The 25,455-nt window shown below is 42.2% G+C and overlaps 1 protein-coding gene across 1 annotated transcript in view; it reads left to right on the top strand.

Moving 5' to 3' along the window:
• The window catches only part of PLPPR5 (phospholipid phosphatase related 5), an 81,793-nt gene that overhangs the window by 14,047 nt on the left and 42,291 nt on the right, over positions 1–25,455 (top strand). Inside the window, exon 2 of the mRNA XM_033151586.1 lies at positions 21,532–21,664. Coding sequence (XP_033007477.1) covers positions 21,532–21,664 — 133 coding nt within the window. The remainder of the gene's footprint in view (positions 1–21,531; positions 21,665–25,455) is intronic.

Raw genomic sequence — 25,455 nt, 5'->3', positions numbered from 1 at the left:
TTCAATTTACTTTAAGAGATGTAATATATATATATATATGTATTGTATTGTAAGACTATTAATAAAGCTTGTTACATGTTTAAAAACAAACAAACAAAAACAACAAATAGCACTTTTGCAAAGGAGGAGAGTGGAGATGCTCACCAAACATTTGACTATCCTCCCCTCTTCTCCTTTGTACCCTAATGTTGAAGGTGCAAAGGAGCAGTGCTTGGTAAGAGACTGCTAAACAAACAAACAAACAAACAAACAAACAAACAAACGGAAGTGTGTTTGCATCTGGATATGCAAGATCTGATCTTGCTTTCCAAAGTCCTGCTAAAATTGTGCTATAGAAGGGTGGTGAAAGAAGGGACGCTTCTCTGAAAAAATGCTTCTGAATACCAGTTGCTGGAAACCACTGGAGATAAAAGTGCTATTCTGCTAATGTCCTGCTTGCAGGCTTACCATGGGCATTTGGGTGGCTACGGTGAGAAGAGGATGCTGCAATAAATGAGCCCTTGGCCTGATCCAGCAGGCCCTTCTTTTCAAACCTCCAACTAGTAGAAAATAATGTAGGAAAACAATTCGTAACTGATGGTGCCAAAACAAATAATTAAAGCCTGTCTCAGTTTCAGATTACATAGAACTTCTTCACCCAGTATGCAGCAATTACCGTAGCTGCTATTCTAAGGCCTCTGCCAAAAAACCCAGATTGGCTGTGGTTCCCTAGCACATGTCAGGTAGGTGTTGGGAGGAGGGAAAGGACATGCATAGCCAAAGGGAGGCATTTCTCCAAACTTGATTTTCTGATCTGCTGTTGACCTTGTTTGCCTTTGCAGAAAATGTATTCAAGCAGTGATCGTTTTTTCTCTCTCTCTCTTATGATGACTGATTTATGCAGTAACACTGTAGACAGCAGCGGTTTCAAACTGTCTCCCAAGGAATCCTGTATTCCTTAGAGGTTTATCAGGATTTCCTCAACAGGCAGATAAATAATAGGGAGTGAGTTTCTCTGAAAATTTGCTTACACACCATGACTGATGCTCTCTCCTATGCGGCCATAGGAGGCTGTTAGCTGAGTCAAGGAGTCATTCCTGGTTCATGTAAAAGTGACAGAGAGGTCCAACAGGACTGGTGGGCCATACTTCATCTCCCCAGCCTTCCAGGTTTCACCCTGTAGGGAGATGAAAATGCCCTCTGGGGAACATTCATTTTCTGCCCCCACATCCAGTCCCTTTAGCTGGAAGAAGCAGGAGAGGATGCATCAATCACTAATGCTTCCTCTCTCCACACTACTTCAGAACATGCCAAGTAGCTCTGCGGCTGGAAGGTTGAGGTCCACTTCTGAGGTGCAGGAACAAGCTACTGCTGAACTGGCTGGCTGTGTTTCTTATGCCAGAACACTTGTCTGGCGGAGATCAGGTTGCATCTGGAAGATTTCCTTCTGATGCCAGAGCCCCTTGCACAGTCAGTTGTGCATATGACTTTGTGTACAGGCTTGTGAGGCCGCGTGGATGGTATGTTTTCTTCCACTCATGGCCCTTTGGCTCCGAGCTTAAATGATTTATCGTAGCATGATTTTTTTTCAGGCAACAGCATATGAAAGTTTATGCCACAATAAACCAGCTACTCTCTGAGGTGCCGTAGCACTTTAAGGCTTACTGTAAATAGAAGTGCTGCCTGATTCTGAATATTACAGACAAATCCTTTTGCCTTTTTGCTAGGCTTTTAGTAATATTCTTATTTTTGAAAAAAAAAACACAAAACCCATGTACGGTCATCATTGTGTGTGTGTGTGTGTGTGTGCTTTCTGATTTGGCTCCTGTTAAAAACAGTCTTAAATACTCTGCAGTTTGGAGGCTGAAGAAGCAGATCGGATATGTGCTCACACCCGCACAAGAGGCCAATGTGCTATTCTTTTTGCGGTACCTCATATAAAAGATACAAGCTCAGTAACTCAAGCAATTTGTCTACCTGTTTGTCTCTGAAGGGCCTCCTGACCCACTCATTTATCTCTGCAATTCCCAGTTGACATGGAAGGTTTTGTGCATGGTGTGAAAAGACCCAATGTTCAGTTGAGCATATAGCCTTCATACTGTGGCAGTGGGTGACACGGCCCTAAAACTGTGCCTGTAATGAGGGTTTCTCATAGGTGAGAGTCATATCCAATCAAAGAGAATCGACAGATCTGCCGTGATTATTGGGGGCCTGCGATTCAGCATTTCTTTCATTCTAAACCATTGAGTAATAGGTTTTTTGTCTGGAGTCCAAAGGAACAATCTGCCCTCTCCCCGCTGCTGGTTTCAGGAGGCACTGCCAGCCTTGACATTCTGAAAAAATGAGATTACCAACAGTTCTTTTAACTTTTCTCCCCCTCTACATAGTACATCTCCGAGGCTTGCTGGAGTCATGATGGCACTAAGTAGGATGTGATTCACTCTAATCTATTGTCCCTGGGAAACTCGGGAATAAAATTCTGTACATTTCTTTCAGAAAAGCAATAGCTCATCTTCTCTAAATGAAACACTGAATGCAGGAATGCAGAAGTAGCACTCCAATCCTGTCTAGTCTTGTGCAATAGAGATTTGTAGCACTTAGCTCTGAAGAGGATAGGTTCCTCAGCTTGTCGGGGTTGGAGTTAGGGCAGTTTCCAGTTTGTACCCTTTGTATAGTTTGTACACTTTGTCATGGATGCTTTAGTTGAGATTCCTGCACTGCAGGAGGTTGGTCTAGGGTCTCTTCCAACTTTACAGTTCTATGGCCATTGTATTAAGAAGAATATAGGATAATCTGCAACAAAGTCTAAGGCAAAAACCTTTCACTGGAAATCCAGAACAGCATTGCTGTAGGGCTTGTCTTCATTTTAATCTCTGGCTGTTCAGCGGTTGAGTTTTTCATTGGGCCATTTGCTCTTCCCAATCAAATATCTTTTTAAGAGGAGAAATATAAAGGGATATGTTCCTTGGAAATGGAGTACCACATGTATATTATTTTTATGAAGTAGAATGATGGGTAAGCAAATGCCAAGGGAAAAAGAATGTAACAAGCTTCCATCTGTTCCACTTGGCATATAGCTTTGTGGATTTTAATGATAATTTTGCCTGTTTAAGGGGAGCTGATGGATGTTCCATTCTGTTCACAGCGACACGCACTTCATAGGGATCTTTTCTTCCTAGGTTTTGCCTACACTAGGAAGACAGGCTGAAATCTTCAGCTTTCCTCCTGTGCATTTAATTCCACCAACCAATGTCAATACTAATGCTGAATAAGGCAATGAAAACTCTCTGAATACCATCTTCAGAATACTGGCTTGGGTCCTAAGTTCCTCTGAGTCAAACTTTGCTCAGGAGATGTTCCTACTGCTGGAATAGGGATGTGGCAATTTTGGATAGCTGCTCCTACAGCACCCCTGTGCCACCCAAAAATGGTTTAACTGTTTGTTTGCTTTAAAAACAGATTGGTAACATGAGACCTGGGATGTTAATACTAAGTTAGGGTTGCCATACGTCTGGAATTTCTTGGACCTAACCGGTAATCGGCCGTCAGAAATAGTGTCCAGGCAGAAATTGCTTTAATGTCTGGGAAAATCCGTATGTATGCCATGTCAGCAGTGTCATTTGCAGAAGAAGCTTAACAACTTTGGGCAAAACTAAAATATGGCAACCCTATGCTAAGTGCACTGAAATTTCAAAAGCAACAAATAAGTAATCTGTAAAATCTGCGTGGCTGCCAAAGCTGTATTAAAAATCAACTGACAATTGACCAAGGAGAACCTGATTGTGTCTTCAAAAAGGCAGAAGGTGCCTTGAGGGAAATGTCGCACAATGCATTCCAAGGAAGCCAGGAATTTTATGCCACCCTAATAATTCCCAGGGACCCAGGTGGCGCTTTGGGTTAAACCAGAGTCTAGGGCTTGCTGATCCAAAGGTTGGTGGTTCGAATCCCCATGACAGGGTGAGCTCCCATTGCTCAGTCCCAGCTCCTGCCCACCCAGCAGTTCGAAAGCACGTCAAAGTGCAAGTAGGTAAGTGGGTACCGCTCCGTTGGGAAGGTAAACGGCATCTCCGTGCGCTGTTCTGGTTCGCCAGAAGTGGCTTTGTCATGCTGGCCACATGACCTGGAAGCTGTCTGCGGACAAACGTCGGCTCCCTTGGCCTATAGAGCAAGATGAGCGCCGCAACCCCAGAGTCGGACATGACTGGACCTAATGGTCAGGGGTCCCTTTACCTTTACCTTTAATAATTCCATCAGCTTCCTTCATGGAGAAAGAAAGAAAGAAAATTAAATATCAAACTACTACTGCAATGGAAGCATAGTGCTGTTTTGTGTGTAGCATGACACCTGCAAGAACTTATTTTAAAATAAAGCCCTTTGTTGTCATTGTCAAACATTGTCTATAAAGCACTTTTGCTTGTCAGTATTATTATACCAAGCATTAACTCTATACATTGTTATGTGTTGATTCAAAAGAAAAACACTAAAAATAACATGGTTGTTAAATCACATGGAAGGAAGAAACACCCCCTTCCCTGTTTTCAAGAGGCGTATTTGGAAGGATGATAGTGGAAGAAAAAAAAATGAGTTGCAAAAGGCAGGTTTACAAGCATATTATGCCAAAACTTTGCAGAGACATTTTTGGAAATAATTCACATTGACGTTTAGGTGGCCATCTAGAGGCAAGTCTGTTGACAGTTTGATGAAATAGAAGCACGGGAAGAGATAAATGATCAAAGGCAGCAGTCAGAAGTGTCAGAGTAGATGTCACCTAAGATGGATATTATATAATGTACGAGGAACCTACAACAAAAAAGTTGCTGGCAATGGTGTTCTCACCTCCTAATTGCTCAGGGTGCCTGCCAGCCATGCTTTTCTCCAGCCTTCCATTCCACACCCAAACTTCTCTGTTTTGCTTTTCTGATAGCCAGCGTCCCATGCAGCAGCGGTTGGCAAGGTGTGGGTGCCCCTCTGCTTACCTGAGCTGCCATCACGGTTGTTGCTGTGACATACCAGAAGGGTGAGAAGGAGGCAAAGTTGGCGTGGTGCAATTGCATTGGCAGGAGAGCTGGATTGACTCCACCAGTGTGTTTGCATCTCGCTGCTGCCTCGCCCCTCCTTCTTGCCCTCCCAGTATGCCATAGGGCAAACATTGATAGGTGGTCAGGTAAGCAGTTCTGCCATGTCAGCCACTAACTTATTTCCATGACTATTTCCTCAATGGGCTATTTTTGGAGTTTTTGCTCCTTTGGATATTCTGTCGAAAGTTTTTTTGTTTTGTATTCCCGAACACTTAGTAGTTCCCCCAGTCATGCAGTCTTGTTTCTCAGTGGCTCTGTTTTGGCTATAATCCTGTTGGCACTAGTTACCCATGTTCATTATTTTTTTAAAAAGTGACCAAACATTTGTAAAGTGCTTTTAGGTGTTCAACGCGCTCCACATTCATTTATCTATTTGTAAAGATTACAACAACATTGTAAGGCAACCCTGCATTATCATCCCCCACATTGGGGGGGGGGGGAACAGCTCACCAAAGGCTACTGTCAGGAGGAGGTCAGTAATAAAACACCCAGTGTCAGTGAAGTTAACTCTTTATTCAAAGATGGCCAAACAGTGCAGGCCTAGCGATCACATCAACTCTTCCCAGTAGGTATTGCCCCAATGAGGCAGTTGTGAGGACTGAAGGCTGGTGTCTTCCACTGCTCTCTTGAGGCTCCTCCCCCAGTTCCTTTCCCAGCTTCTTTGTCTTGTCTCTCTTTGTCCCCAACCCCATTCATCTCCATGTTCTGGGAGACCAGGGGAAAAGGGAGCTGGTCACAACAGGAAGGGAAGACTCCCTGGCTTCTTCAGCAACCTGCTTCATCTCTGCCTCTTGGCCCCACTCCTCTCCAGCCTCTGCTTCTGCCCCTGATTCTGGACTGCTCTCTGCCACGGCCTCTTCCTGCTTGCCTCTTCAACTTCCTATACCTCTTCCTCCTCCTCCCAGTCTGCTCCCTCTTCTCTCTCTGACCACTCATTGTCATTCCACCACCAACCCCCTGGCTCTGAGCCTTCCTCCCTTGGGGGCTCCCTTGGGGTTTCCCCAGTTGATGCTTCCTCTGCAGCCAGTCAGTCCATGACAGCTACCTACCGACTGTATGACCCATGTGAGATGTTCAAGAGGCTTTACTGAAATATCAACAATAAACCAAACATCTGATCCTTTCATTATATGTGTGTGTGTGTGTGTGTGTGTGTGTGTGTGTGTGTGTGTGTGTGTAATCTGTGTGTGTGTACGCAGATATCATGTTTTAATAGTTGATGTTTCACTAAGATTCATCCAAACTCCCTATTTTTTAAATTTCCAATAGAGTGGAGCATTTGTGGCTTCCAGTTATAGCTGTTGGTATGATGGTTGCAGTGAAGCAACCATTTTAAAATTCCTGTTAGATTTTAATTTCAAAGGAAATTAGTATTGAATACCCATCTGGCATATATTTGTTCGATCCCACATTGTGCGAACACCTGAACATAGGCTACTGAGTCTCCAAAATTTCACATCTGATTGCTGCAATATCATGCTTGGGTTCATTTCTTACTCACCTATTAGGGTTTTTCATGCCCAGTGCTACAGGATGGCTTTAAATTCATAGGGCTGAGTAGGGAGGGGAGCATGGAGCAAGAGTGTCCTGGGAGAATATTGGAGATGCTGTACCTTAAGCAATGTACTGACGCATGGATGGCCTGAAGATCTTAATGTGCTTTATTGCTGCTTGTTTGCACAAGAGGCAGAGGTGTAGGAAAGGACAGATTGTTGTTCTAGGTTCACATCTTCTTTTTTTGCCATTTGATGAGTGAAAGTATTCTTGTGTATATATCAATTAGGTGAGATATATATTCATAAATGGCCTCTGCAGAAGTACATAATTTTGTTTTGCCTTTACCTGGACAAACAACAAAGAGCCAGATATGAGTGTTCAGCGCTGTTCATCTGAGAATGTGCTTATATAAGGCTAAAAAAATCCACCCCTTTGTTCTTTTAAAAAGTACCCAAGTGCAAATGCTGAGCATCCTCTTTAACAATGGTCACCTGAAAGAAGAAGCTTTCTATGTACCACAGCAATTCCTACAACCTCCAATCCTAGTTTGCATTTTGGCTGCTAGTTGATTACCAGTAGCTGTTTAATCCACTTCAACAAGGTATACACCTAGAATTGCTGTGGATTCAATTCAAGTTTCATACAACAGTAATTGTATTAACAAACACACACTTCTAATAGCACATACATATAGCCTAAGGTAAGCAATAGTGGCACTTAAACATTTCTTACAAAATCTAGTTCTTAAGATTTCAGTAGTTCAAAACAGAGCATTTTTCCACATTTCCAGCTCTTGTAAGATCTCACCTCTCAAGTGATGAAAACAGGCTGGTATGTTCAAACTTCAGAGTGTATACAGTTTCTGAGAATCTTATCATGTGAAGATAGTAAGTCACTACCCAATAAATTAGGGTCACAATTAAAACTACCTTACTGTTTCTTATCATTCCCACAACTTGAACATATACAAAGGGAGTTTATTAATTAAATTGCTGACTCTAAAAATTCCTCAACAACAAATATAATTCTTCTGAATAAGACAAATTCTAAATATATTTTTGATGTTTTCATTAGTGCATTTTTTGGCTGTTCTTATGACATCAATATATTCAGCTTATCATGTCCAAACATTCCTTCACCCCAAGTTTATTGGTCATTGATTGATAAAACATAACTTTAAGTACCAATGTGAACTTGAATGATAGATTGAGCATCCCTTAAACTTCATATAAACCTTTACACTCCAACAGTAGGGAGGAAGTCAATGTAGGGTTAAACAGATTGCTCCATCAGGACAACCATGTCTCTTTTCCTGGTGGAACAATTTGTCCTTCCTCTTCCCACATGCTGCTCTGGGATTCTCTTGACCTATGTGGGGGATATGGGAGGAGGAGAGAGGGAAATCCCCATTGCTCTAGTGGAAGTACTTCCGTGTGGGCTTCTGCTGCTGGAAGCAAAAAACTGAATCTTAGTTTCATTCTCCATCATTCCCCCTCCATATATTAAACCATTCTGGCTTGTGAACAAAGTTGATATAATTCATTATGAGCTTGCTTTGAGTCTGTGTCCTTCCTTGGTACAATTATTGCTTTCACTTAATTACCTCTTAACATTTTTAATTATTTCTCAGGACCCATTCGCATTTTACAATGGCTTGCTTTTTTTTTTTTTTTTTTTTTTTTTTTTTTTTTTTAAAATAAACTTTATTTAGATTTAACAATTTCACAACAAATTTTAAAACCTTTCGTAGGTACAAATACAAAGGAATAACAACAACCACAAGAGATAAAAAACAAACAAACAAAAACAAAAACAACAAAAATAGAAACCACAAAAAGTTGAAAAGGAGAAAGGAAAAAAAAATAAAGAAAAAAGAGAAGGAAAAAAAGGGTAAGACTAAGTGTATAGTCACGTAAGTAGCTTCTACCAATGCAAGAGAGACACAAGCAGAGGAAACAAAAAACAATAGTTAATTCTAATTACACATTATTCAACTTTTTTCCTTTCCTATATTCCTCCCTGCATTGCTACAATTCTACACAACTAATCTATACAAATAGTCTATACAGTGACTTCCACCTTCCATACAGTACTTTGCTTCAGATTCATCGTTCCGTCTGTTTTAAATCTTTTTCCTATCTTTCATCTTTCTTAATTTTAATTCAAAATAACTCTTCCTACTTTCTTTCCTTTCTTGCTTTTGATAAATACATTCGGCTCCTTATTTGGAGAAGTCATTCTTAGCAATTCCAGCAGAGCTAAAGAAGATGCGCTGCTGTCAGAGGCCTGGCATATAAGTGGTGTGGTTGACTTAAAAGTGCTGTGTGACTGGATATGTAACAGCACAGTGTGCTGCACATGCAAAGTTCTGAACATGCACTCTATTCTTCCCCCTTTTTAATGTGAAGTGGGACATGTTAGTGTAGGGATGTGCTGAAGTATGCTCTTTAGCATGCAGCACGTTCACCAGAAATGGACTTGGATCCTGAGTTGCCCTTCTGTGAATGGAAGGAACTCTGATCCAGTAGATGCTCCCAGCGGTAGAAAGGTAGCCAAAGAGATTTCCACCAATTCTCCCTGAAGCTCCCTGTGCCATCCCTCACACTTTCCTGCAGTATCCTCCAACCCCCAGAGCATCATTTTGTTTTTACAAAGGACTATAGAAGGAAGTGATGAAAACCAGCCCCTTCTGCTAGCAGGGATATCTCATGAGATTGCTCTCTTTTGGCCCAAATTTACATTTCATATCTTCCGTTACATGTGTTGGTTTGGCTTGAGGCTGGAAACTCCACCTGAATGAATGCATGAAATCATGATGAATAATTTCCAAGGCTTTTAATTTAAATTTGTTATCATGAATCAGTACCAGTAATTTTTTTTAAAAAATAATAATAATATTATTAATTATCTTAAATTATCTTAAAAGGTAGCCTCTTTTGTTTTGGTGTGCTTGCAGTTATTTCTGAAGTTCATGCAAATCTGCATACCAGGCCTTTTTTCAGGGGGAACTCACAGGAACTCAGTTCTGGCACCTCTCTGCTGGGTTTCAGCACCTCTCAGGTGGGTGTCATTGCCGTTCTGAGAGAATGAGGGAGGTGTTCAAGGTGAGTCCCAGCACCTGTTTTTTTCTAGGGAAAGAGCAGTGCTGCATACCATTAGGCTAATGGTTCGCATCTGAAACCAAAGGAGGGGTGGCTAACCTGCAAGTTGGATACGTCCCACCAAGAGGCTTGGGGTGGGCCACAGAACGAGAGTGAATGGGATGGGGAAGGGAAGATAGATAGAGAGCGGGCAGAAGAGGAGAGAAAGGGAGCTGTCAACCCGTCTGCTGTATTCCACTTTGTGTGTCAGTCCTCCCTCTCTCTCGTGTGTGTGTGTCTTTGTGTATGTGTGTCTGCACATGCTTGAAAGAGCGGCCGACCCACAATGAAAATTTGGGCCAAAAGAGAGCAATCTAATTTAGCACATTGCGTTTTACTTGTACTCATAAAATCCAGGCCATGGTGTGTGGTGATTTGTCAATTTTTTTCTTCCAATTTCTTAACGCTCCCAGCATTCCCAGCATTGGCAATCTAGGCTTGAAGAGAAAACCTCTTTCATGGGGAATGAAAGGGCATACTCAGACAATGTATAAAATATTAGAACAAAAATGCTTTTAGCTCCGCTGCGTCACAAAACATGCCACTCTATACCACAGATTGTTTTTCAAAAGGCTGGGGGACTGAATAATAGATCTTGTCACTTGGTGTTGTGCGAAATGCTCTCATATAGAACTCCCAGTTCAAAATATCTGATTAATATGTTCTATCCAGCCAGCCAGTCAATCTTTATTTACGGCTTTTGCCAAATAATCCTTTCAGCTACAAACAGCAATTTAGTCTTCCCTACTTACCTGTGGCAAGTAGCAATTTTCCCCTGGGGACTAGGATAGAGACAGGTTCCACCATTACTCCCTTTTGTCAACTCATAAGACTGCATCTGTCTCAGCTGTGCCTGCTGTCCTCATTGTTTAAATCCAGGGCTGGCATTGTGAATTGCCACACACTTTTAATTTCTGTGATCTGTGTTGGCTGCCTCCTTCTGCCCTGATGTCATGGACTGGTTGGGCACAAAGGAATGGTGGGAGGAATCCACTGGGGAACCCCCAAGGGAAGAAGGCTCAGAGACCAGGTACTGGTGGTGGGACAATGAAGAGGGAGAAGACTGGGAAGAGGAGGTGTTGGAAGCTGAAGAGTTAACAGGTCTGTGGCAGAGTCCAGAACCAGAGACAGAAGCTGAAGCAGGAGAGTAGGAGGCCAACAGACAGAGATGAGTCAGGCTAGTGAAGAGTCACGGGTGTTTCCCCCTCCTGCTGTGACAAGTTCCCCTCCCTCCTGGTCTCCCGGAACCAGAAGAGGCATTAAAAGGGTGGAGGAGAGGTTGGCTGCACACAGATGCAGTCTCCGATTGCTTGGAGAAAACCCTGGAGATGATGGGACTTAGGCAGCTGTGGGGAGGCATGGACCTTCAGTCTCAGCAACTGCTTCATGGGCGCAAGACCTACTGGAGATGAGTTGTCACAAGAACTCCCAATATCAAGGGTTCTATATTATGCGCTCCCAAATATAGAGAATCCCTGAATTCTCAGTTGTTTTACGCAGGGAATGATCAAGGTTAAATCACCCCACACTTGGTCATGTTGCCCCACTCCCATCTGTTAAACAGCTGATGCAGGTTCCTGGGATTGTGCAGAAAATATGGATTTCTTGCAAGCTGTGAGAGAAGAACGGAGAAGCTGTATAGAGGAGAGATGGGATGATCACCCCCTCCAGTTACTACTTAAAAGTCCGAATTTGTGTAAAATGAATCATTTTTACCATTACATGCAGCACAAAAGTCAAGGAAAACAAGCCATTAAAAACAAAGCAAAAGAAGAAAGTTGAGCCTTGTTGTGGGTGTAAAAACGAAAAACAAGGATGTAATAACAATAACAATAACAATAACAACAACAATAATAATAATAATAATAATAATAATAATAATAATAATAATAATTGCCCACACACTAAAACAAAACCTGGACAATACAGAAACTTCAGTTGGCTAAATCGGTGAATTGTAAGAATATAATAATGAAGGGCAGGATTTATCGAACCAGCCCCTTAAGGACATTCCTCCCTCTCCTCCCCCATGTACCCCCAGGCCCCAAAATTGGCTGGAGAGGGGAATGGGAGAATCCTAGAGCAGTTTGTGTGTGAGGAGGAGGGGGATAGTTCTACCTGATGCGCCGCAATTGTATGACATTGTATCCTCAACATGTATATAAGCATAGGTGAAGGTAAAGGACCCCTGGATGGTTAAGTCCGGTCAAAGGTTGCAGTGCTCATCTCGCTTTTCAGGCCGAGGGAGCCGGCGTTTGTCCACAGACAGCTTTCTGGGTCATGTGGCCAGCATGACTGAACCGCTTCTGGCGCAATGGGACACCGTGATGAGTGCCAGAGCTGTTTACCTTCCTGCTGCAGCGGTACTTATTTATCTACTTGCACTGGTGTGCTTTCAAACTGCTAGGTTGGCAGGAGCTGTGGCAGAGCAACAGGAGCTTACCACCACTGAGCAGATTCGAACCGCCGACCTTCCCTCGCAGTAATGTGAGTAAGAAGGAATACATTAAATGCTCTCAATATTTTTCAGCGGAGTTGTGTGAATACCTGGAATGCCAGATACATTTCAGCTTCGTCAGCCTCCCTCAGTAGTCTGCATTCTCACTCCAGTTCCTATGTTGTACGTATCCAAAATTAAAACGTTTCCTTAAAATAAAATAAAAAATGAACAGATTGACCACATATCCTCCATTCCTATGACTTAAAATGATCTTATGCTCACCAAATACTTCAAAATCACCTTCAAATTGCAATAATTAGCACAATCGCCTGTTAAGAATAACATATTAAACCCACATTTTAAAAGCCCTCAAACTTCCTCATTGCCGCATGTCCAGGGGGGACCCTGGCACTTCTTCCCTCCCTGTGACACCAGCCCAGATTTACCTCACAATGTCCGTAAAGGGAAAGATGGGTCATTTTATGCACCAATGGTAATGCTACCATAGCAGATAAAGCTGACATGTGACCCACATTTTGCCCTAATATAGCTAGCTGCATTATACCTTTTAATGTGTATCACAGGTCAGATGCTAAATAATATGCCTTGCACAAGCCCAATATGCAAATATCAATAAAAAGCTGGGGGTGGTGTATGATATTTTATGCACAGAAATCAGTCATTGAATTCCTAATTTCATTTATTTATTTCAGTCTTTTTCTGCCACCGCTCAGAGAAAGGCCTCACCATCAGAATCACAGAAACAAGTTAGACATAGAAACCAACAGGTGTAACTTTAAACTAAGCAGCAGCATAAAAAGGTCCAGATAAATAGAAATTAAACAATTTTACATGATTTGAAGCGGCAACAATTTAAGATCACAATCACAAAGGCAACATTAAATTTACGCGTGGTATGAAATTTGTTTCTTAATGTTCGGTTCCAGTGTCAATCTCATTATTTATTCTAATCAGCAACATATCCAGCTGAATTAACAAGGAAATTGTTTTCCTTTCCCTTCAAAATGGCTGGTTATTTTTCCCAACAGTGGGGAGAAAAAAACACCACCCTGCTTATCAGGGAATTAAGCAGGGCGTTCTGTGTCTATTAAACAAACAAGGAGCAATGAAAACAAGGAAATACAGCAAAAATGGCCCCAGGGGAAGGCTCAGCATAATGAACTAGAAATTGCTACTGATAGTTATTTTGCTACTGCTCTTCCTGTCAGCGGTCTCACCTCACAAGCCAATATCAGTTTACAGAAAAGTGCAGTTCTCATTTACAAAACCTCAAAGGACCACAGTTTACGCTGGTGGATTTTTCTTTAGAGCAATTGCCAGCATGCTAAGTAGATTTCCCCGAGGCAGCAACAGTTGCTAAGGATGCACAAATGTTACTTTTGGCCAGTCCAAGGACAGATCTTCAAGATACACTTACCATCAAGAAAGATGCATTACTGGGCGGTAGGTATAAAGAGGTTGACTACCCCTGCCATAGATCATAAGGTCAAAGAAAGCTAAGAGGTTACCTGCATGGTTATAACAAGGGACGCGAGTGGCACTGTGGTCTAAACCACTGAGCCTCTTGGGCTTGCTATCAAAAGGTTGGCAGTTTGAGTCTGCACGATGGGGTGAGCTCCCATTGTTCTGTTGCAGCTCCTGCCAACCTAGCAGTTCGAAAGCACACCAGCACGAGTAGATAAATAGGTACTGCTGTGGCAGGAAGGTAAATGGCGTTTCTGTGTGCTCTGGCACTCATCACAGTGACGCATTGTGTCAAAAGTGCTTTAGTCATGCTGGCCACATGACCTGGAAAGCTGTCTGTGGACAAATGCCAGCTCCCTCGGCCTGAAAAGCGAGATGAGTGCCGCACCCTTTTGACTGGACTTAATCGTCCAGGGGTCCTTTACCTTTACCTTTAACAAGCAGTGTCAAGGGAGCTAGAAAAGTCAGAGAAGCTACTTTGAAATCTTGTTCAAAGTAAAACTTGAAGACAACATAAATTCTTGTAAACATGTCAGTAATGCAAGCAAATAAACATTGAGAAGCATATTGATAAATCATTTCATAAGACAATAATAATTTATTTAAATAAATACACGAGACAGAAGAGGCAGTCACAGGGGTAGGAAGATCGCAAGATGACAGAGTTGTAAAAGGATTACTGAAGAAGGGTAGCAAAATTGCAGAGAAAAATGAATTCTTTACATCCACCAGCAGAAGATGTTAGACAGGTACTCACACCTGATTCATGCCCCTCCCCCCCCCCGCCCAAAAAAGGCATTTGAAGAACAAAGTCAAATGGAGGTGATAAAAGATGAAGTGCCAGAACTAACTGAAAAATTAAAAATTAACAAGTCACTGGGCCTGGATGGAATATATCTGAGAGCTTCTGAAGAACTCGAGTGTGAAATTGTTGCTCTAGCAAAAACAGGGAACCTGTCACTAAATTGGTCTCCTTACCAGAGGACTGGACGGTAGCAAGGGTAATATCAATTTTTTAAAAGGTATTCAGATGAAACTCAGAAATTACAGGCCCATTAGCCTGACTTCTGACACTGCTAAGTTGTTGGAAAGCATTATTGAAGCTAAATTGTTCAACGTGCAGAAAAAAACAAGTATTGATGTGGAAGAGTCAGCATGACTTCTGCAAATGGAAGTCCTGCCTCACCAGTTCTTTAAGAACGTCAAAAAGAATGGTAGACATTATAAGCTTAGACGCAAAAGCTTTTGACAAAAAGTTTAGCAGTCGTTGGATAAAAAGGCAAGCCTTCTTGTGGATTGATCATTGGCTAAATAATATTAAGAAGAGGGCAGAAATAAAGAATTTTTTTTTACAATGGAGTGAAATAAGCAATGGGCTCCCCTAATAATCTATACTCTATATACAGTCAGAATTAATGTCTTGACCGATCTTTAATGGACGCTTGGGGTTTTATTTTTGCTGTAACGTGTGGCTTGACAATCATTCATAAAAACTATTTGCAAGAAACCTGAATGTGAACCCTGGAGAGGAATAGCATTCAATGCTTTGTTACTCAAATGATTGTGCAAGATCAAAGAATTGTTTACTCCATTGGGGTTTGCATATACGGTGGGATTTTGAGCCTCAGAATATGATATTTCTAAACTAAAGCACACAAGCCTTTAGCAGAAAAGGAAAGTCAAATTAATATTTGCAGATTTGAATATTGAGGTGCATACTTAGCAGGGGAAAAAGTATTTAAAAAATCACAAATTGTCCTTCACTGCCTGTACTTGGATTTACATTTAATAAATCCACAAAGAGCTTAGAGATTGCTGCCTTACACACTCTACTGTTTTGTGGTGTGTCACTTAGCTCTCAGATTAGGTTTTACTTAGCCTGTTTGAAACATGGGTTAAAAATTTAATAATTTTGAAAATAAAGAATAAATAGTGGTTTGACACAACTAAATATTGAAAACAGGTACTGTCTTTCAATATTATGCATAGTTCAGTTGAAACTTTAAAGTCAGTCTCAAGTGCAAAAAAAGAAGCAGGTGAAGATTTTCCTGATGTGACTTGGGGGAGAGGTTCCCTTATTTAATTTTGGTGTGTTAAGACCTTATGTGGCATTCTGCAGGACACAGGGTAGCCATTGACATGAGTCTTCCACCAAGTCTTTCTTCCCCAGTTAACTTCCAGTAAAAGAAACAAATAAAATCATACAATGAGGGTAAATGTTTATCTGGTCTGATCTCCAGTTTATTGGCTCTTGCCTGAATACGATACCCTGGACCCAATAATGCTACACAGGACACAGGTATGTTTGTTTTTAAACCCAAGATGTGGGAAGGTTGATTGGTGGCAGCAATGCACTTCAGATCATGTCTACTTAGGCTGCTGTCATGAAAGCCATATAGGAAGTTTCCTTAGACTGAGTCAAGCCACTAGCTTAGTGTTGTCTGCACTGATTGGAAGTGGCTTTACAAAGTTTCAGGCAGGAGTATTTCTCAGACTTACCTGGAGATCCCAGGGATTGAACCTGGGGTCGAACCTTCGGCATGCACAGCAGATCCTGTACCACTGAGCTGCAACTCAGGAACAGTAACGAAGCTGGCAAATCCTATCCATAGATTATGTGGGTCTAATGATTTGGCCACTGGAATCTATGCTCAAAATAGAATTGTTTTGTTTTTTAATGGGTGTCTTGACTATAGTGTGTTTTGACTTTAAGAACTGCCACGGGGTTAATACAGTAGGTGCAAAATCCCTTCAAAAGAATACACACACACACACGAGTATGATTCCACCCCCGTGGTAAGGGAATAGTGGTTGGAGCAGACTGCTGAGCAGAGTTGTAAACTTCCCATTGCTTTCCATTTTCAAAGAAAGATAAACGGCCTTTCTAAAAATGAACTACTTGCTAAATGTGAAATAAAGCAGTTCAGCTATATTGAGCCCTATATGTTCAATATGTATCATCTGTTCAGCAGCACATGGCAATTATTGGAGGAAATCCTGTCTCGTAAAGATGTCAGATGTAGTGTCCCTTTTAGACCTCGAAATTTATTGCTCTGAGTACAAGAATATCAGGACTATTCTTGGATATTTAATGAGAACATCAGTCATACCTTGAGGCCATATGATATTTCACCTTCATCCTGCAATTTCCAAGTTTTAAAATTCAATGCGTTTGGTCTCTTTCAGTAGGTTGGGCGCAGGGATAAGACAATGTGATTTCTTCTGGGTGATGTTGGACCCAACTCCCAATGGCACCAGACAACTTGGTGAGGGATGGCAAGAGTCTTAAGGGGGGTGGAGGGTGACTAGCCTTGTTTTAACGTCATAAACTTCTTTTAACTCAGCAGTCTGCTTGTAACATGGCAAAATAAGGGTTTTTTCGCATTGGTACTCGGTAACACAAGGCAACTACAAAGAAGTTGCAGGATAAACGCATTATCAAGACTGGGTTAGAAGACTGAATACAGTGACAAAAGCCAAAAATGGAGTAGTGGTAGAATCAGGAATAAAAAAAATATGCAGGCCAGGATACTTTCTGTCTTTGGCTATTGGAAGTGGAAAGCTTGCCAAGACCAACCTTGGATGACCCAGCAAAACAAACAGGAGTGGAGGAAGGGGGGCGGTGGGGGTGGGTTGCCCCGTGTGTCACCACTGAGGGGGGTGACAAAATTCCGGGTGGCACTCACTGCGGGGCCTGCAGCTCGCGCGAGCCATGTGTCTCTCCTGGGAGTGACACGGTGGCTTGGGTGTCTGCAGGCTCTGCGCTGCCCTAAACTGTACACTTGCTGCCTCCCCCTCAACTGTAGGGCGGCTGAGTGGAAGGAGGCAGGCACTCCTCTGAGGCCCCAGGGAGCATCCTGCCCGGCTTGCCACACCCTGTGGCTCCCTCCCTGGGCACAGGGCACGCACGTCGCCCCAGGCACCCGATCGGCTTGCTCCACTGCTGAACACAAATAATATCCCCCCCCCCGTGTGTTGGCTTCAGGGTGGAAACTCCTGAATGAATGCATGAAATCATGATGAATAATTTCCAAGGCTTTTAATTTAGATTTGTTATCATGAATCAGTAATTATTTTTAATAATAATAATCTTAAAAGCTAGCCTCTTTTGTTTTGGTGTGCTTGCAGTTATTTCTGAAGTTCATGCAAATCTGCATACCAGGCCTTTCTTTTGGGGGGAACTCACAGGAACTCAGTTCAGGCACCTCTCTGCTGGGTTTCAGCACCTCTCAGATGGGTGTCATTGTCATTCTAAGAGAATGAGGGCGGTGTTCAAGGTGAGTCCCGGCACCTGTTTTTTTCTAGGGAAAGAGCACTGCTGCATACCATTAGGCTAATGGTTCGCATCTGAAACCAGAAGAGGGGTGGCTAATCTGCAAGTTGGATACGTCCCACCAAGAGGCTTGGGGTGGGCCACAGAATGAGAGTGAATGGGATGGGGAAGGGAAGATAGAGAGCAGGCAGAAGAGGAGAGAAAGGGAGCTGTCAACCCGTCTGCTGTATTCCACTTTGTGTGTCAGTCCTCCCTCTCTGGTGTGTGCGTCTCTGTGTATGACGGCCAACCCACAATGTAAATTTGGGCCAAAAGAGAGCAATATAATTTAGCACATTGCATTTTACTTGTACTTAGTAAACACATTAGGTGGAATTCAATGTAGCGCTCTTCAATAATTCTAGCTTGCCAGATGGAACGATGCCCCACCCCCCTGCAAGCTGCTCTGGGAGTTCTTCTGACCCCCAGAGCCAATTTTGTGTGTGTGTGAGGGAAAGGGGGGGGGGAGGAAGGACACAAGCAGTTGCCTTTGTACAAAGCTTCCACTGGTGGGACTGGTTAGATGAATCCTGCCCATTGAAACTTTAAATGGGCATCTTGAATTTTGTAGTATGTGCTTGACGCCTTCAGAATAGTAACAGTTTGGAAAGAGTCTTTGATTTTAGTCTGTTTCCTGACATTCTGTAATTTTGAAATAAACCCTTTTGTTTTCAGTGGGGCTTACTTCCTAATTAATGTGCCGCAACCTGAATACTTTATGCTTTTAAATTTGTTAGAAAAACAACAACCTTTAAAACACCCACTTTGAGAGTCTTTGACTGAGAAGCAGGATAAAAGTATTTTATTAAATTTATAAAATGAAAACTGCATCAGATTGGCATTTTCTCTCATCAGCTTAAACAAGCATCAGAGACTTGACGCAATCCTATGAGTTTCTTCATTCTGATATCACTGAACAAACGGTTGTCACGAGATCACTGAAACTAAACGCTCACTTTATGGGGAAACAGAAGGCTAATGAGAAATAATGCAGCCAAGATTTGGATCATTAGGTGCAGGTGTCAGCAGGTGCCTCAAAATTAGAAATAATCTGGGAGGAGAGAAGGAGGGGGGAGAATCTAAACATTGGTCTAACAGTGATTGAGAAGAATGTAGGCAGAAATCTACCGAATTACTTTTACGAGGTTAATAAATAAAATTTGCAAGACAGCTTGTAATTGGCAGTAAAGGAGATTCTAGAATAGAACACGGAACATTGCTTGACCTTCCCAGTGGGAGGAGTGATAACAGAATCATAAATAGCAGCTAATCCTGGAATACAGTTCAAAGTAAGGGCCATGTACGCAGGAAAGCAAATTCTATCAGTAAGGCAAACAACTCTGGTGAGGCAAGCAGGGCTCTGGGAATCAGGGAAGAATGGAGAGTCAGACAAAAACAACCAAGAGGCCTTAACTGACCTTAAAAGTCCTGTACGGCTCAGGATCTCAATAACTTTCAGAGTTCCTCTCCCGATTTGAGCCTACCTGGACTCTTCATCTGAGGCTCTCCTCTGTGTGTCCCCTCAGAAGGAGGTTCAGAAGGTGGCTTCTCCACTTGTGGAATGCTCTCCCCACCGGGCACCATCATTGACATCTTTTGTGCACCAGCGGAGAGCCTATCTCTTCTCCCAGGTGTTTGACAGATCATGATCAATGTTCTGCTCTTTGCTTGATAACTGTTTGCTGATACTGAAGTTTCGCTGTTCAAGCAGCTCCAGGAGACATTCCTCGTCCTCCTCTGGCTCCAGCTTTCTGGCAGTAAATCCAGCACCTTCAAGGCTAGTTGAGCTCTGTTGACCTCACCACACAAGCACCTTATGCCTCACAGTAGAGGCTCCTAGCAATCTCTGGCACCACCTTGCCACTGCCAGCTGTTGACTCAGGAACCATACTCAAAAAAATGCTCAAATAGCTGGGCCCATAACCTGACAGACAGCGTTTTGCAGTAAATAAACAACAACAACAACACCATGCAGAGTCAAGGGTCCTAAAGGGGGGGACTTTTACTAAGAGGCAAAGGCTTGTTACAAAAAACTTCAGGAAAAAACGTCAGACACATGAGGTACAAATGAAAGTAAGAGAGAGCGAGAGAGCAGCTCGCTGAGCACAGGAATTTATCTCTCCTGGCTCAGCGTGACCTTGAGATAGTCAAAACAATATTTGCATCAGAAATGAACCTTCTAGAATCTTCCAGAGTCTTCTAGCACTTTCCAGTTTCTGCCCTCAGAGACTTTAGTCATGACAAGTTTATGGGTCGCTGTAATGGTTTTACTGCAATGGCTTCTCTTTCTTTCTATGTAAATTCTTTTGGCTGTTAATTTTTGTAAGTTGCTTTGTAGTGAGCAAATAATTAAGTCAAAAAATAATAATGAGCCCCATTCCCCAAGAGCTTAAGAGTCCTGAGGTAAAAGCTGGCTGGAGTTTGCCCAGAGAATACTGCTGTCAGATTTCTTCAGGAAATTGGAGCAGATTCTTCTGAACTTGCCTCAGCTGCATTGGCCATTTATCTGCTTCTGGACTCAGTTAAAGTTGGACTTAAAACGCACACAGTGCAACAAACCCATTGTGTTCTTTACAGTTGCTGTGGGGAGGTGGGAGGAGAACAAGATTACCTCTGAAATACAGAATGCTGTCAAGGCTTTCACTCAACACTTGAGTGGATAACACTTAAAATGCTGTTTTAGGATTGGATATAAAGAGCTCTCTTTGTTGTTGTCATTGTTCTGATTAATTCACATTCAAGGTTAAATTCGTATTTACTCAAGGACTGAAGGCAGAGGATATCATAGATGGTATGTGAGAGACAAAGCCCTGAAATTCCTGTTTTTAAGGATTGTAGGACTGGTGTGTACTCTCTGTGTGTTTGTGTGTTCTGCAAGAATCCATAATTAATTTACTTCCAAGACTTCTAAAAATTTATGCTAAAACTGCCTGGCTTCTTTAACCAGAATATAAAAGATCTGCACTGAAGAAATTCCAAGTTATCCCACGTCATTTCTTCTGATCCCTGTTTCTAGCTCACAGGTTGCACCTGAAAATATTTGTCTTAAATGCTCACTTAATAAAAATCTAGAAAGAGGAATTAAAAAAATAATACATGATAGTATAATAATTATAATGCGTAATCATAGAAAGCTTTAAATAAACGAGTAGCATAAAGTTTATTCCATAGTGGAATACAAGGTTCATATTTATACAAATCATATCAAATAATCATGAGTGTTGCCAAATAATGTGCCCACCATGAGTTTGTTTGTTCATATAAATCAGAAGCAAAGTCTACCTGTAGAGAAGGGCTGTAGGTCATTGGTTTAATACCTGGCCAGTCGCTGGAGACAAAACTGAGCTGGGAACAATATCTTCACTTAGTATAATGCAGTTCCCTATGTTCCATGATGGTTAGGGCTGGTGGGCACCAAGTTGACTATCCCTGCTCTGGCGTAATAAGGGAACAGATGACAATCTACAGCCTCCCCTCTCCCCGAACATCAGTATACTCAGCATCTCACTTGGCTAGACACTGGCTTCTTTAGGGACTGTTTGCACACACCTTTAAGCATATTTACTGAAACCCTTTTCTTCTTTGTTCTGCCCCTTCAAGATCATCGTTGGAGAAACTGCAGTGTTTTGCTTACAGATGGCCACACGGGATTTTGAAAACCAAGAAAAAACAATATTAACCGGAGACTGTTGCTATATAAACCCACTGGTGCGCAGGACTGTCAGATTTCTTGGTAAGACTATTATGCATTCTTTCCAGATCTTCATGTGTCACACAGGCTGTCCACCTGTCAATCATCCATTTTTGTTTAAAGGCATGCGCCCTGACACAGCACTTGCAAAGCCCTGATGATCAGCGGATTCGCAATGCTTGCAAAGTACTGTGTATAGGGTTTTGCAGCTGAGCTGATGTCAGTCAGCGGTGCCTGCAAACCCCATTTAGTCCAGTTGGTTTTTCACCTGCCTCACACGTATATGATGCCCAGTGTAGGGCAGGTGAGTGTGGCTTCACCAAAACAATTTTGTGGGCCAAATGAGGAGGCCTGGTGGGATGAATTGGGCTTGCAGGTCAGAGGTTCTCGGCTGCTTCCTTTGAGGTTTCTGTGCCCTTTCAAGATGAAATTCTGTTGCTAAATCTTCTACACCAGACTAGTCTTCAAAAACTGCTTACTTTGTTACATCAGACAACCTAGAATTTCATAACTCTTACATTATTATGGGTGAGCACCATGTGCAAAGACATGATCGGCCTTCCTTGCAGTTTTGTCCTGTTCTCTTGAGATGCCCACTAGAGTGATGGAAAGCAAAGACAATGCCAGTCTTCACCCTAGATCAGGGTTTCCCAAACTTGGGTCTCCAGTTTTTGGACTACAACTCCCATCATCCCTAGCTAGCAGGACCAGTGGACAGGGATGATGGGAATTGTAGTTCAAAAAACAGCTGGATACCCTGGTTTGGGAAAAACTTTCCCTAGATGGTGGTTTTTGCCAACCTGTTGCTCACCAGATGTTTTGGACTACAACTCCCATCAGTCACCCCAAACCCCTGGAGGGCAACAAGCTGGTGGTAATACTTTCCCCTCATGTTATTACAGTATTCATCTTGAGAACTACAAGGAAGCAAATAAATATTTTTTTTAAAAAAAGGACGCCACACACCATAGTGCTATAAATCCCAAAACATAAAAATATGCACCAGTGAAAATGAATCCCTACAAAAAAGGTGTAATTTTGAGGCATCTGAGAGAATGTGGGGTTTTTTTTGTTGTTGTTCCTGAAAACCTTTTCAGAATATTTTAAAAGAGAGGCAGTGATTTTCAACTTGGTACAGTATTCCCAGACAGATTTCTAAGGAACTTGATGAAACCCCCCTGAAAGAATTTGTCACATGATAACGCATCTGCTTTTTCTTTTCAGTAATGAGATGAATACATCTGTACTTGATGAACAATAAAGACCCAGCTTTGATAATAAAATATTCAAAATAAACATTCCTCAGCTTTGCTAATGTTTTGTTGAATATGCAACGCAGAGAGACGTTTTCAGTGGAACAGATATTGCTAAACACAAGTTTTCATAATTTGATGTACCATATTGGCTCGAATATAAGCCGCACCTTTAAAATTCAAAGGGGGGGGGGAGAAAATAGACAATACCCAAATATAAGCTGCTCCCTTAAAATTCCACATGTAATCATACCCATCCCGTTTTACCATATGTCTGTTTCAGCAGTGATATCGTAAAAGCCAATTTTTGTAAGGTCACAAATTTAAGCTGCACTTTAACTTTTCCCAGTTGGAATTTGGGGGGAAAGTGTGGCTTACATTCATGCGGATACGGTATTGAGCACTTCAGTTAACTTATGTGGTTGGGTTTGGGGGGCGGGGGGCAGAGTTGGAAGTTGTTAGAAGATATTATCATTTCTCGACTTCCGGCGGCTGGCGCAATCATGGATGGTCGTGGGTTGCTTCGGCTGCGAGGCACCCAGTTCATCCTGGGGGTTAGGAGCTCCGCTACCGCATAGCGGGCTCCAGTTGGGGCACGGGAAGAGCGTCCCGTGCCCTGGGCTCCCCGGCTGTGCCCATTGTGCTCCGAACCCTTCCCCCGCACCCCCTGTAAAGGGGGAGTGGGGGTGAAGGGACCACGGAGCCGGGCCTTAGGGGAAATGCCCCAACCGGGATGTTTACATGCGGCGGCAAAGTCCGTGATGAGCGTCTCTGTTCTACCTATCATTAAGGAGTTGCTAAGAAACCAGAAGCTGTGAGTAATTGACTGACTCTTTGTATTCCGGGAAAGCTCTGGGATTAAGAGAAGAAAGGCAGCCCGCCTCTCTCCCTTCGGGTGGTGAAAGAAATTAACTCTTTAAGTGACTGCTGCTACAACAATCAATTGAAAGTACTTGGAATTTGAAAGCTGAGTCTGTTGAGATCTCCTTTTGGGGGTTAACTGAGGAAAAAATATCTCCATTTGAAGTTTTGGTCTTTATACTCCGGCATTGGAAGAAATGGCGACGTTTCGGACTTGCGTAGGAAAAAATTTAGACAAAGGAAGGAAAAGACAGGAAATGCAATCTGATACCCACCTCCCCCCGAAGATGCTGGACTTTGCATTTATGCTGGCACTGAAGGACTGGGAGGAGGAGGAAAAGCTTACTGTCTTTCAACTGGAACTGCTTGATCGAAAACTAAGAGCCTTGAGTGTGATTATAAATGGAAAGAATTTGTTTTCCACAGAGGAGGCTTTTCGAAAGTTTTATTCAATGGAAACAGACTTTTGCAAAGAGTTGGAAGATGTGCTGCAAGGATGGTTTGAGATGGCTGAGCAAATCCGTCTGGAACAGGGGCCGAGTTCAGGGGGTGGCAGTAACCCTGGAACGGAAAGATTTTTAATATCCAGACTTCGAGGTGGCAGCTCGGGGTCGAGGGACATAGAATTAAGATTTACACAAGAAGAAGAAGTATGGTACAAAGACACGGAGAAACTCAGATTGGAGAGGGCGAACATCTTGGAGCTCGATGCAGGGTTTGTTGTGGTTGCAATCAGGATCTGTGGACACTCAGAAGAATACAATAGGAGATTCGGTTCTGGTGAAAGACAGGAGAAGATAATGGACAAAAGGGGAGTGGGCTGAATCAATTAAAGTATAACATAGATGGTCTGCCATGGTTTCCGAAATCGGAGTGTGAAGTCTGTTAATTACAAGTTTATTTTAAATAAGTAAGGAGATATTGAATCTAAGTTAAAAGCAGCATGATAAATGATAGAAGAAATAAGTCTAGCTGTAAGAATATTTGGTTAAGTTTTAGGTTATAATGCAAAGATTAAGATAAAGGTGTTTTTTCCTTTTTTTTTAAGTAATGCTAAATTTTTATAGAGAAAAGTTGTTAAGGAAATAGTGTATTGTTTTAAAACCGAAGGTGTACAGGCGGGGGAAGTCAAACGTCAAGATTTGGAACTAGAATTTTTTTTTTTTTAGTAAGGTATACAGACAAGAAGAAGAATCCTGACATTATGTGTATTTGTATTTGTTTTGATATTTGTAGGTGTGGGGGTTGGGTTTGTGTTATTTTGTGAAAATGTCAATAAATTCTGTTTAAAAAAAAAAGAAAAAAGAAGATATTATCATTTCTCAAAATACACTGGCTGGGATAGACTGGAGGAACTGCAAGGCTTTGACGCCTGCGACAGACTTTTCTGGACAAAATTATAGTGTCTGGTCTTGGATTGCAGCCTTAGTCCACTTTTAATTTGATTGCAGACCAAACTCTGTTAACTACTAAGATGCGGAAGCTCTTTGGTAGCAGTTGAATGTAAGGATGAATTACAGTAACTGCATTCAAAACCTGTACTGTGCACATTCATACCATTTATTTTCTCTCGAGGTGGGCACATTCCCTTTGGCTTGACAGCAGCTTGTCTTGGAAAGGATCTGATCTGTCGTCCCAACCTCTGGTTGACTAATTTCCTAGAGGCAGCCCTTCAAAATAGCCTCCTATGCAAAACAGCAGTCATTTCTCTTTTGCTGT

The sequence above is a fragment of the Lacerta agilis genome, chromosome 6 (assembly GCF_009819535.1).
Source record: "Lacerta agilis isolate rLacAgi1 chromosome 6, rLacAgi1.pri, whole genome shotgun sequence".
Taxonomy (NCBI): domain Eukaryota; kingdom Metazoa; phylum Chordata; class Lepidosauria; order Squamata; family Lacertidae; genus Lacerta; species Lacerta agilis.
The sequence above is the reverse complement of the archived record's forward strand: the minus strand, read 5'-3'. Positions and strand labels throughout refer to the sequence as shown.